Here is a 14,633-nt window from a genome sequence, read left to right on the forward strand (position 1 = left end):
ATGAGATGGACGATGTATATAAGCGTAAGCCTCATGGTTCGACTATTTTGTTTAGGGTTAATTGTGTCCCAAGTCCTCAATCTATAACATATTTCAAATTAATCCTAAACTTCAACACATTTTAGACTTTTAGTTGAGTCTTCAAAATATTAGGATTACAAACAAAATGTAAAAAAAAAGTATATATATTTTCTAATTAGTGAATTGATCCAAACAAACTCTGAAAAAGAGTCCACAAAAATCTAAGGGTAAACTACACCATTGGTCATTAAATTATGGGTAAGTTTTTATTTTGGTTACTTAACTAAAAAAAGTTACAATTTAGTCACTAAACTATTCAAAAAGTTTTCATTTAAGTTACTAGACTATTAAAATCGATTCTATATGGCTTTCTTTATTCGCACTACGTACCTACACCAATCAAAAGCCCACTTTCCCTTCCTCTTCTACAGTTTAATTTTTTTTCATAAAACAAATTTGGACATCACGAATCTGTAAACCAAAATTCAAATATCTTTTTTTCTCCGATCTCCTTCACTGACCATCAAATCGACTTAAATCTAAGGTTTGTTCTACTCATCAATGGGTACTAATTTATCATACCGATCGTCAAATTGTCGCTTAGAGATCACTAACGGAACATTTTTAAAAAAAAAAAACTTAACAGCCTAGTTATTTAAATAAAAACTTTTAAATAGTTTAGTAACTTAAATGAAAATTTTTGAATAGCTCAGTGACCAAATTTTAACTTTTTTAATTAACTGACTAAAATAAAAACTTACTCATAGTTTAATGACTGATGATGTAGTTCACCCAAATTTAAAAATGATCCACCAAAATTTTTAAAATGAAATTATTTTATATAAAGATAAATTAATTTCTCTCCGCTACGAAAATTCAAAATCCCTAATCCTTTAATTTTCTTTCTACACTCATCACTTTTTTTTTTAATTTCTCTCATCCTTTCATATATATTCTATAGAATTTCTACAATATGATAATTAATCTTTCAATACTTTCAAGTGAGCCTCCCTAATTATATAAAAAAATTCTTTTCTTTCCAAGCTTTATTGATTAATCTCAAGAAAAGTAGGATTATGGCTTTTCTTGTGACAAATTAGAATTTTTATGTAAGATTTAGTTTTTTATTTATTGAAGGATTTTGAAATATTGATTTTGTATGAGATTTCTAGCATCTTGGTTGAGTAATTATTTTTAGAGGTTTATTAACGTAAATCTTTGAAGAAATTAAAATTGATTGATTTATAATCTTAAATTTCATAAATATTTATTAGAAATTTAACATTTTTATTTAAAAATTATTGTTGCTAGTATGTTTATTTTGAATCTTATGTTTAAAAATTGACATTCTTATGACACCAAAAAATAATTAAATGATTTTTATTTTTATTTTTATAAAAAAATTATTAATTGTATGTTAGCTTCATGAAAATATTTATTTTAATAGTTTTACTTTTGTAATAGACTTATAATTAGCCATATGCATTAGTTTATATATGGTTGATATTATTAGTTTAAATGATTTTTATAAACATGTTAATTTATTTAAAAAATTGACTCCACAATTCAAATTTTATCAACTTAGCAATCAATTTAGGTATTAAATGTGTGCTTAGATCATATTGAATAACTTTAAGTGAAAATAAAAATAGTTCATCTGAATTATAATAAGATAAATCTAAATTGTTCATATTGTAGGAATTGATTCTTACATTTTAAATATACTTCATGTCAAGGCTAAATTGATATTTAATGTCGAAGTTGACAATTAGTCAAATGAAAAGATTTAATTGATATGATGTTTATAATTAAAAGATGTAATTAAATTGATTTGAAAATCGGAACCAATTTAAAATTTGGTCGTTGTTTGGGGACTTATGCTAAGTTAACCCATTTTGTTTATTTTCTCTTTCCTTCGAGTAAAAGATGGCGCCGCACGTAAGGATGGTGCAATACAATTATTTCGCTGTGGCTAGTTGACTTGCTTTATCGCTATTGGTTGCAAAAAATCCGGAATAATATTCAAAATTTAGAAATAAAAAAAATAGATACTTTCAAAAAAAAAATTATATATTTTTTAATTATACCTTGCAACTACAAGAAACGTGATAATGAATCCTTGGCAAAGGCTTTAAGGTCATGACTATTTGAAAGTTTAAAATTTACCATGCATACTTTTGCATATAAGAGTTTTATTTTAAATTATTTTTTTTACATTGTAATGATGTGATTCTATTTTATAATTTTTTGTATATATATTCTTGTAATTATATTGTTTTACAAATGATTTGTCAAAATCTTTTCTTTCAAAACAAATAATTACAATTAAATTTGTTCATACATGATATCAATAGAGATGGAGAATAAGGAGAGGGGATAATGTCAAAGGAAAGTCAGTTAACCCATTCTAGGATCGAAAGTTAAAAAAGTAGAGGGACACATGTAGAGAAAGATGAGAGTTTGGTGTATTAGGGTTTTGCAAGAGTTGAGGAGACCCCCAACAATGTTGATATATTCGACTATTTTATAGAAGAATGATGATTCCTACCCAATTATGCCACTCAATGAGGTCTTGACTGGCCTAATGGAGGGTCCAACCTAATCCAAATTGAGCTAGAGATGTAATAAAAATTAATTATTATAAACAACAAATTAAGTACTTAAACTAATTCACCAAAGATGTGTTTAGATACCAAAAAATAATTGAATGAAAGTGTAATTGCTAGGTAGTAATTACATTATCTTGTAATTATAATAAACCTTAATTACCTAAGCATCAGAGGCGATTCTGGGGGGCTGGCATGGCCCTGACCCCCCTAAAATAAAAAATTATCATTTAAGCCCTCTAATTTTTTTAAAATTTTAAATTATTAAAGGTAAAATTATATTTTGGCCCTCCTAAAGTTATAAAAATTTAATTTAATACTTTAAAAATTATAAAGATATAAACTATAAAAAATTAAAATTTCATTCGTCCCCTTAAAAAATTGTTCTGGCTTCGCCCCTGCTATGCATGTTTGATTAATAGAATATAATTATATTGTAACTTCTTATATTATAATTAAATTGATATTAATTATTATAAAAAAATATATACCTAAGAAGGGATTGAATAATAAAATGAAAGAGAATCTTGATCCAATACTTGAAAATAATTTTCTCCTAACTTAGCTTCCCTTTGTCTCTCACTTCATCTCTTGCATGTTCCTCCAAAAAAGTCATTAACATGTTGTGTCGTAATATCTTCAATGTTGCTGATGAATGATGATCTGGCGACCATGCTTACAACTTTATTATAGTTTGCATGTTATTGTCATATATATACATATATATATATATTATAATGTAAAGTTGACATTAAAGTATATGAAAAAAAAAAGTTGAAGTGAATATATAACATTTTTTTCTAATTTTATTTAAATATAAAATTTTAAACCAAATATTAAACTTTGAAAACTCGAAATTCGATACACTTTAAACCATAAATCTTAAACTTGAAATTTAAAATTTCAAAAAATATTCTATAATAATTATAATGGTAAACTACACATATGGTCACTTTTGTTTACCTCAGGTTACAATTTAATCACTTATATTTAAAACGTTATGTTTTAGTCATTTACGTTATCATGTTGTAACATTTTTAGTCACTAAGTCGTTTATTGTCGTTAACGGTGTAATGGTAGGCTAGTGTGGTATGTTAAATCATCATTTCAAACAAAATTTTACAATTAGTCTCCATATTTTTTTTGTTTTGAGGAAAGTTTAAAGAAAATAAAAGAAAAAAATTAAATTGCTCAAAACGAAAAAATATGGGGATCGATTGTATAATTTAACTTAATTTTTTTGTTTGAAATGATGATTTAACGTGCCACGTCAGCTTACTATTACACCATTAACGAAAATTAACAACTTAGTGACTAAAATGTTACAACACGATAACATAAGTGACTAGAACGTAATATTTCAAACATAAGTGACTAAAATGTAACTTAAGGTAAATAAAGTGACCATGGGTATAGTTTACCCTAATTATAATTAATGTTTAATTATGTTTAGTTTAAGTTATTAGTATTTACTTATAATATATTCATTATTTTTTATTTTAGACGTTGATAATGTGTTATATTGTAATTCATAAATGATGCATCAAATATTATTCTTTAATATATATGGCTAATTATTTGGAATATAAATAATTAAGTTTTTTTTTTAATTTCACAAATGCGATCAATAAATCACATGTTATTTAAAAATTAATAAACGACGAAGGTAAATTTTTTATTTTCAATCATCCTTATAGAATGAAAAAACCTCTCACCTTTGATGTACTAAACAATATTTTATATACATGTATATGTATATAGATATATATTAAATTAGATTAAATTGATCTTCTAAAAAGTAATTTTTTATAATTGAATTTTAATTGAAAAGAAGTTAAAAATTCATTTTTTAATTTTATTGGTATAATAAATTTTTTTACCCTCCAACTTTTAAAAAGATTATTTTAGTCATTTATTTAATTTTTCGTCTCTTTTAGTTCTTAAATTTATATTTTTTTCAAATCATCTAAAAGTAGATGGAAAAGTTAATATTTGTTAACTTTATTGACATGACATATATGTAGACATACATGTGGGTTACTACATATGTATGTCAAGTTAGGAATTAATTAATTTTTAAAAAATTAAAAATATTAAAAAAATATTTTACATGATTTTTATACTTTTTAATAACTTTTAATTCTTTTAAAATAATATTTTTAAATTCCAAAAATTAATTAATTGCTTATATGACATTCACGTGATAATCTACGTGTATATCTATCTATTTTGGAATGATTTGATAGACAATACAAATTTAAAGGTTAAAAAAAATGAAAAGTTAAATAAAATATTAAATTTTTTTATAAAATTAGAAGACGAAATAAATAATTATACCAATTTTATTGATTGATGATTATTTTTAAGGTTTTTAAGTTACTTTGGTTATCATTACATGTGACCTTAAACTATTTTTAAATATTAAAATCGCTTTGAATTTCGAATATGCCTTTATTTTGTTGGCTTAAATTTTCGATTGGAAGATGTATCAAAATTTTGTTCATAGATCATACGTAGAATTATATATTGTTGGTGTATAAGTATTAATAAATAATTATTTAAGACATTGGTGATATAAAGTTTTAATTTCAGGGTTAAAATTTTGTTACGTCATTAAATTATATTTAAAAATAAAAAAATAAATAAGACACGTGGTAAATTTTTAGTTCCGTTTGTAGAATAAAAAGTTTTCATTACAAGTGTATTGAATAATTATTTAATATTAATTCATAAAAAATTAGAGGAAATATTTAGTACACTACCAGTGGTCAAGGGTTGACTAGTATTCTATAGAGAAATTATAAAATATTTAAAAAAAGAAACACGTGATAATTTTTTAAGATTGTTTGTAAAATAAAAAAAATTACCTTATATATATTTATATAAACAAAACATATCAGTTTACAAAAAAAAAAATAATCTAATTGGCAGGGTATAGCAAGAACATGTTTTATAGGATTGATTTTTTTTTCATTTTTTTTACACTCCTCATTAAATTAATTAATTAAGTATAAAACTAAAACATTCGTACTGTATAATTAATTAGTTTGTATATCCATACAAATTTAATTATATGTATCAAATAAAAATATTAAATTATTTTATAATTTAATTTTTGCGCTTCCTACTTTGAAAATAATATTTGTAAAATAAATATAAGTTATTTGTGAGTACACTCTTTCAAAATGATATAAAAGTTTTACTATTTCAAAATGTGTTTGGTGAGATTTAGTAAAATACTGATTCAAATCAGTTATATTAAAATATGTGTCAAAGATTTACAAATTAAATGCAGGTTTTGAAAATATTTTATTTCATATTAAAATTTAATAAAATATTTACCAGTTAAATATGACATAAAACAATATCTACAAATTTATTAATATTGAATTTATTTAAATAAAGAATTGGTGGTATACTTCAAAATTGGTTTCTAAATATATATATTATGATTATTGATTTTGATTTGATGATTTTAACGTGAAATATGCATTAAATTTGATTTATTTATTAATTGTAAGAAAATAATATTTAAAATTTAATTTAAAAAATAGGACACACTTTAAATATAACTAAAAAATTATAAGTATTTTGGGATTCAAAAATTATTTCGAATTCAAAGTTTCCACTTATGCTCCCATACCTTCTTTTATATAATATTCTAGTTTACATATCCATACCATACACAGCCCAATTGTATGTGTTAATTAAAATACACTTAATTATTTTTATGAATCTATTTATTTTTTTATAATTTTTCACTAATAATTTAATTATGAAATTAAACCATACTGATGTGTCCACTATTAGTGATAAATGTGTTAGAACTAATTTAGAACTAATTGTTACTGAAATTATTTTAAAATTATATTTTATTATATATATATATGTATGTGTACGTATGCTATTATATATATAATAAAACAAAAGATAAAATAAGATTACTTCTTTTCTCTCGTTTAATGAATTCGATTAAAAAATAAATATCATATATATATTTAATTCCTAAATTAATTTAAATTAAATTATTATATGATGTAATTAATAGTGAAGTATATAAAATGCTAATTAATTAATTATTATATAATGTGGTTAAATTAAATTAAAATATTATATAATGTAATTAAATTAAGTTAATAATGAGTCTCAAATTATCTTAGAACTCAATGTTTTCAAATATACTCTTGTACCTTATTTTATATGATATGATATATACGGTTGTTGCATACAATCATATTATCTTGTGATTTATTTTAGATTTAAATTTTAAATTTTAATTATAATTTAACTCTTGATCTTTAAAATGGTTTATTATTTAAAAATTTACTATTATTATTAATAACAAGAAAACTATATTTAAAACTTAATTTAAAGAACGGAACCTACTTTAAATATAATTTAAAAAAAGAAGTATTTTGAAATTTAAAGAATTATTCCACAACTCAAACATTTCATATATGCTCCGTACCTTCTTTTATATATATATATATAGTTGTTGCATGTAATTGTATTATTTAATGATTTTTGTTAATATTAAGTTTTAAATTTTAATTATAATTTAATGAATAATGTTTAAAATTGTTTATTATTTAAAAATTATATTTAAAACTCAATTTAAAAAAATTAGAATTTACTTTACATATAATTTAAAAAATATATTTTAAAAACTATCCTAAAACTCAAAATTTCTACATATACTCTGATATTAAAATAGGATTTACATGTTACATATACTTAAGCCAGCGGTGTCATGTGTATTATAAGATAATTTAACATGGATCATGGATATTATATATACCTAAGATTTAGACTACTAATTGGGGCTTTCGTTTGATGTAATATAATCCAATCAATTCAACTATTAATTTCCGTTCATTTTAAATTTGAATTTTGTATTTAGATCAGTTAAATTAAATAGAAATTTTTTCAAACTCGAATCATTTTAAATTATTTATATAAATAATTTCAAGTTTTTATTTTTTTAGTTAAATGAATTTAAATTATTAATTTTATGATAAAAGATGAAGTACAACTTGAATATTCTTGGATTAAAGTAAGAATTAATTAGTTTAATAGATTCGATTAATTAGTATTCTTAATTTTCTTTTATCTCCTACATTTAAAGCATTCTTGTTCAATTCAGACTTATAATTTTTTTTTGGTGAATAAAAAAGAAGAAACTAATTGTTTACATCCACCACACTTGAAAAAAACCTTTTAGACTGATCTAAATCTAAAATATTCCTCACCCTAAGGGAAGGAGTATCAAAAAATTGTAAATCAAAACTAGAAGGCAACGCCTCTTTTGCCAAACAGTTCGCAATTTCGTTTTGTACTCTGGGAGTATAGCCCAAAATCCACGAATCCTCCTGGGATAGTAGATTGTGAATTCGCCTGATTAGAGCAGAATTCGAAGTGATAACATTACTTCCTTAAATAGCCCGAATGACGTCTAGGTTGTCCGAGAGGATTATAACACGATCATGACCTCTTTTTTGGATGAGCTTAAGCCCTTCCAAAATGCCCCAAAGCTCTGCGTCAAAAATTGAACACTTTCTAAGATATCTATTGAAACCAAACAGCCACTGTCCATTTATGTCTCTTGCAACACACCCAGCGAAAGCACGTCCCGTATCCAAATGAACTACCCCATCATTATTAAGGAAAATCGTAGAACCATAGTCTTGCTCATCCAAGGAAGGACCAAGAACGCCACTCGAAATATCTTTAGGAATTGAGAAACAATGAGAGGCCCAACAAACAGAGTTGTTGACAACCTCTCTTGGGCTGCATGGATGACCTTGAAAAATAAAAAGGTTGCGGTTTTTCCAAATCCGCCAAGCCAGAATTCCAAAAAGGCAAGCCCAACTAACTCCACTCGCCAAAGCCATCGACGAATCCTGCACATTAACAAGGATCGAATCTTGTAAGCTAAGAGAAAAAAAATTTGTAAAGCGATTACCTGAAGTGATCTGACTCCACACATCTTTTGCAGCAGGACAGTTTCTAAGAATGTGAAGGATGTCTTCCGAATGGAAGCCACATATAGGACAAGAGGGATCATCTGATAAACCTCTTTTAACCCTTTCAATATTACTGAAAAGATGCTGTTTAAGAACCAACCAAAGGAAAAAACGAACTCTTTGTGGTCCAGGAATCATCCAAACACTCTTCCACTTGTCATCTTTCGGATTCCAATCATTTCCCCTACAACTCTTATAAGCACTATTGATCGTAACTTCCCATTCGAGGTATGACACCAGGAAATTATGTCTGGTCCCGCAGAGGGACAAGGAGGGGGAATGGCCATAATCAACTCAATTACCTCATTTGGAAGCCAAATTCTGAACAACTCAAGATTCCATGAGCCATCCTCATCAACCATATCATTAAGAGAGCATCCAAAGTTAATATTAACACCTGGCGGGATAAACTTAATCAGTGGCCCTAGATTAGGAATCCAAACATCTTCCCAACAACGAATTTGACATCCGTTCCCAATGGACCAACATAGGTTTTCCCGAAGCAAAGGCCAAACCTTGGTAAGAGAATTCCAAAGAAATGAACCTCTCTCATGCCTAATAGAGATGGGAAGAGTATCAGTCAACCGGTATTTAGCCTTAATAACTCGAACCCAAAGAGCCTCTTTGTTAGTCACAATAGTAAATCCTAGTTTAAGCAAAAATGAGATATTCTAGTCTAGTAATTTCCATAAACCGAGCCCTCCACAACATTTGGGTTGACAAATGGAATCCCACCCAACTAGAGACATCTTCCTCTTATGCTCAGATGAACCCCAAATGAATTGCTTCACCAAACTCTCAATCTCATCGCAAATACTTCTAGGAATCATCATGGATTGCATAAAGTAGTCGGGGATAGCCATGAGAACCGACTGGGCCAAGGTAATACGGCCTGCAATGGATAATCTTTTAGCGTCCCAACTCTGGAGCTTTCTTCTAACTTTTTCAACCACAAAATGCATAGTACCATTAGTCACCCTTTGATGAAAAAGTGGAATACCAAGATAATGTCCAAGATTCTAGACTTTCTGAAACCCAAATAAAGAACTAATCGAGTCTACCACCGTCTTATCCAAACCTTTAGCGAAAAAGATGTTCGTTTTCCTAGCGTTAACTTTATGCCCAGAGAAATCACAAAATCTTCCCAAAATATTCCTGATAAGATGACTATGTTTCATATCTACTTTGCTAAAAATGACTAAGTCATCGGCAAAGAACAAATGCGAAATAGGAGGGCCCGAACGAGAGAGACGAATGGGATTCTATTGACCCTCTAAAATAGCTGAGTGGATCTCTTGGCCGAGCCAATCCATACATAAAATGAAAAGATAAGGGGAGAGCGGGCACCCTTGTCGAATACCTCTAGCTGGTCTAAACTTGGACAAAGGAACTCCATTCTATAGAACCTGCATCGATGAGTTAGAAATAGAAGACATAATAACATCTATGAGGAAAGAAGGGATACTTGCAGCTTGGAGGGAAGCTTTAATAAAATCCCATTGCACTCTGTCGTAAGCCTTCTCCAAATCAATCTTAATGGTCATCCACTTTCTTTTGGAAGAACTTTTCATAGAATGAATAACCTCTTGGGCGATAATAACATTATCTGTGATATTCCTACCTGCAATAAAGCCAGCCTGTTCTACCCCAATAATCTTCGGAAAAATGATCTTGAAACGATTCGCGATAACCTTCATTACGAGTTTATATAAGACAGAACAAAGACTAATCGGTCTATATTGAGTAAAATCCTCAGGATTATCAACCTTGGGAATGAGGACAATTAACGTGTTATTTAACTCAGCTTCAATGGTGCCTCCATTAAAAATACTTTTAACCCAATTACAAACCGCATCCCTCACCGTATTCCACTGCTTCTGGAAAAAAAGTGCATGGAATCCATCACTATCGGGGGCTTTAAGGGGGGCCATATCAAAGAGAGCAGTCTTGATTTCCTCATTAGTGACCTGCTTTTCTAAGAAGGAGATATCATCCTGTCCAAGACTAGGAAATTTACTAGAAGGTAAACATCCCATAGGACCAGGATCCTCCTCATAAAGCTTCTGGAAGAATTTATTAGCCTCGTCTTTAATAGCCTCCGAGTCATAGATCTATTCCCCACTATCATTGCGAATTGCAGTAATACGGCTATTCTTCCTCTGACGCATCGTACGGGCATGAAAGAACTTAGTATTTCGATCGCCAAGATGAAGCCAATCACAGCGTGCTTTTTGTTTCCAAAGAAGTTCCTCATGGCAAAGAACAGTCTCCAACTCCTGACGAGTCTTTAATTTCACCTTGGCTAACCGGTTAGAACCTGAGAAATCCATAAATTTCTGAATTTTAGTGAGTTCTTTAATGAGAGACCTTTTACGGGTAGTAATATGTCTATAAACCATCTTATTCCAATCCATGAGCTCTCGAGTGAACATACTTAAGGAATTTGGCATGTCTCCAGAGAACTCCCAATTATCTTCCACAAACTTTCCAAATTCAGGATGCTCCACCTATCCAGCTAAAAAGCGAAAATGCCTACCTTTTGGAAGGCCAACCTCTGGGATTAAAGAAAGGAGAAGGGGTTTATGATCAGAATTAATTTTAGGGAGATGAGTAACCAAACAATCAGGAAAAGTCTGAACCCAAGCTTCATTACCCAAAGCCCTATCAAGTCTTTCAAACAGCAACCTCTTGTGCCAAGTAAAAAGTGGACCTCTGAACCCTAAATCATGAAGCTCTGCCTTATCCACGAAATCACCAAAAAGAGGGCAACGCCTTCCTTTAGTCATACCACTAAATTTTTCAGATGACGAAAGAATAGCGTTGAAATTGCCAATAGCAACCCACGGGATATTTCCCCTAGGAATTGAACTTTTCAAGCTATTCTACAGATCCTTGCGCTTCTGCTTATTCGGACTTCCATAAACAAACGAGATGAAAATTGAACTAGAGGAAACCATAGAGCCAACCCGAACCATAATGAACTGAGAATGATTAAAAATAATCTCGAGATGGACAGAGTTCTTCCAGCCAATCCAAATACCCCCCGAGAACCCAACTACTTCGACTCGATGAGAATTAGGAAAACCCAATTTATCAATAATATTGTCTTCTTTAGACCCACTAACTCTAGTCTCAAGTAAGCTAACAATATCAGGATCATGTTCCCGATTATATTCCCAAAAGATACGAGGAAATTTATCACTAGCACAACCTTGACAATTCCAAGAAAAAATAGTAAAATCCATATAAATAATCAGAAAATAAGAAAAACGTACCAGTTACTGTCGAGAGACAATATCTCCATCCTTAATCAAGGTTCCACCTTCCAATCCAGAAATCGGATCCTTACAAAGATTCAAATTAGAGGTGAATTTAGCCATTTCCTCCACAGATTCAGCCAGGGGTACTTTAGAATTGCCAGAAGCTTTAAACCGACTCCCCCTACCTCCCAGAGCATTGGACGCTTTTCGACCACCACGACCAATTAAATCTTTACCGCCAAGCCTCTATCTGGAAATGAGAGTGCCTTCGCCAAAATTTCCACGGGAAGATTTGGCAGAGTTACTTTTTTTCTTTTTTGTGAGATGAATCCTTGAAGGTTATTGCAGTGTGTTTACCGGGATCTAAAACTTCATCAGAAATGATGACAGGGGTACCCCTAGAGCCTTCAAAAGCTGGATTAAAATGCGCTACAAGATTATCAACATTCTTACCATTTGAAATCTCTCGCACTTTATTAGAGAAATCCCCACGGTTAGCTTGATCCAGGACCACGTCATTCAAAGAATTAACATGGTGCGATGAACCTGCAGTATTAAAACTAGAATTAGAAATAATAGTAGACCTTTTAGTTTCCTCACACACATGCTGATTCGACTGACTGCCAGACAATGGCCTATTCCCCAAGGCAGCCTGGCCTGAAATAATGAAAGAATCGACTTCTTTCGCAAGCTCACCAGGCAGACGACCCAACTCAGTCCCAATAATGGCCCCCGTAGTAGTTGCCCTTGTTGGGCTAGAACCCGAATTGGCCTAAAAGCCTAGGTCCATTACTGGCCGAGAACCCATGTCTCTCAAATTATTACCCCTATCCCTAAAATTGATATTTTCAATAGCACCAGAACTTGTTTCAGCCCCCTTCACCGACACAGATTCTCCAGCATAAATTTCGCTTATCTCTCCCGCCTTGTTTAACACCTTAAATCGTGATTTTCCAGTTTCCTTGCGAGATTTTGCCCCGTCTGTTACTCCCATATCTCTGTCGGTGTTAACTCTGCCAACCCGTTTTCCATGCCCGGACCTTCTTTCAACCAGCATCCAAGGCCAAAACTCCGGCCTCGCTTCCTCAACTACTCCTCCTCCGTCAGTTTCCAAAACCTCCTTCGTCGTCTCAGGCAACTTGTCATAATTATTATCCAGGGCCATCATCTGGCATAAATCTCTAACATGCCCATACCTACCACACCCAAAACAAACCGTAGGAAGAACTTCGTACTCCACCCTCTGAACAGCTCCGTCAACCAAGACTTGGGACACCAGCGGCTTCGCGAGATTAATGAAAACAGCAAATCGAGCAAAACGTCCCATGGTTCTCTTATCCGTCTGAAGATTCAATTTTACGACCTTCCCAATCAACCCCCCAACGGCTTCCACAATTTGCCGACGGAACATATACCCCGGCAAGCCCGGCAGACGGATCCAAGCCAAGACCACAGTAGGATACGGTTGCAAAGGATTAAAGTCCTTGGTCCAAGGTTGAACAGTAAGGTATTGACCAAAAATAATCCATGGACCCTGCGACAAAATGCGATCGTAATCAGTCTTATTCAAGAAACGAACTAGAAAATACCCATTTTCAATGTCCATAAGATGAAATTGAGAAATAGGTTTCCACAGACTAGATATGCGATTGTGTAAAGTATTGTAGCCGATACTCCGGCCTAGAAGTTTAATAACCACAGTTAATTCCATTTCTTTGAGCAAAATATCCTTAACCCGATCAAAAAAATTGATGGCTGGGATCCCGTTAACAATGGATATTTGCACATCATCTGTCAATAAGTCAAAATCTCCATTGCATCCATCATCTACTCCCACAGCAGAGACATCGCGTTCCAACTCAAATGAAGCTGATTCTCTACCCAAAAACTTATCTTTCCACGATGGTGTTGGAGATATAACAGAATCTACAATCATATCCACAGAATCATCCTCAAGACCGTCCTTAAACCTCACTTTCTTAGTGGTCCGATCCTCGATAGAACGAGGATCTCCCACATCTCTGTTGGCCGAAGAAGGCTGAGCAAGAGAGCGTTCTTTAGACATTTTTCGAACTATTTAGACTTATAATTTAAAATCATTTAACTGTTAGTTTTTCATTAAAATAGTTAACCAATAATCACATAATCTCTCTTACTTTAATAAGTTATCGATAACTTATAATATAAAAACTAAATTGATCTCATTCTTGTAATAAAGATACCTCTCAAAAAATTTCACCAATATATAAAGATGGAATGAATATGTCGAGATCGTGAAGAGTTGGTGCGGTCCTCTTCATGTTAGCTTTTTTTGTTTTAATCATATATATTTGACGTTCAAATAGTGAAACATAATTATAATTGCAAATTTTCAATCTTTATCTTTCACTCCTTTGTTTTTCTTTTTGTTCTTTTTCATCAGTCTTAGATCAAATTTCTGAGGTCATGGAAGCAGCTCACTTAGTTGACTTTGTGATTTAATTTAAAAGCAAATCCCTAATTTTAAATGACAAAAAGAAATTTAAAAAAAAATCATTTAAAGTACAATTATTACCATTCCCACCAACAATAAAAATAATCTCTACTAATATAATCTTCCAAACACATGTGATTGGTCAATCAATCGAATTACTAAAACACCCTAAAAAAAAACTAATAATAACCCTCAGATATATTGAAATTCAAGACTCGAAATCTATTAAATATTATTTGTAAAGTGTAAG

At 30.3% G+C, this 14,633-nt stretch overlaps 1 protein-coding gene across 5 annotated transcripts; it reads right to left on the reverse strand.

The window, feature by feature from the left end:
- Positions 1–7,833: 7,833 nt before the first annotated feature.
- On the reverse strand, positions 7,834–14,101 carry LOC107928759 (uncharacterized). 5 transcript variants are annotated; one of them, XM_016860026.2, is made up of 3 exons: positions 12,607–14,101; positions 11,926–12,456; positions 7,834–8,527 (listed from the first exon to the last, which is right to left on the reverse strand). In XM_016860026.2, the coding sequence occupies exon 1, from the start codon at positions 13,973–13,975 to the stop codon at positions 12,683–12,685; it is 1,293 nt and encodes a 430-aa protein (XP_016715515.1). In that variant the 5' UTR covers positions 13,976–14,101; the 3' UTR covers positions 7,834–8,527; positions 11,926–12,456; positions 12,607–12,682. The 5 variants fall into 5 exon arrangements, with proteins under 5 accessions (XP_016715515.1, XP_040971065.1, XP_016715514.1 ...); XM_041115131.1 differs by having other exon boundaries at positions 11,926–11,994; positions 12,096–14,100; XM_041115133.1 differs by lacking the exon at positions 7,834–8,527 and adding an exon at positions 9,730–10,967 and having other exon boundaries at positions 11,926–11,994; positions 12,096–14,100.
- Between the last annotated feature and the right edge of the window lie 532 nt (positions 14,102–14,633).

This window comes from Gossypium hirsutum, chromosome A06 (assembly GCF_007990345.1).
Source record: "Gossypium hirsutum isolate 1008001.06 chromosome A06, Gossypium_hirsutum_v2.1, whole genome shotgun sequence".
Lineage (NCBI taxonomy): Eukaryota > Viridiplantae > Streptophyta > Magnoliopsida > Malvales > Malvaceae > Gossypium > Gossypium hirsutum.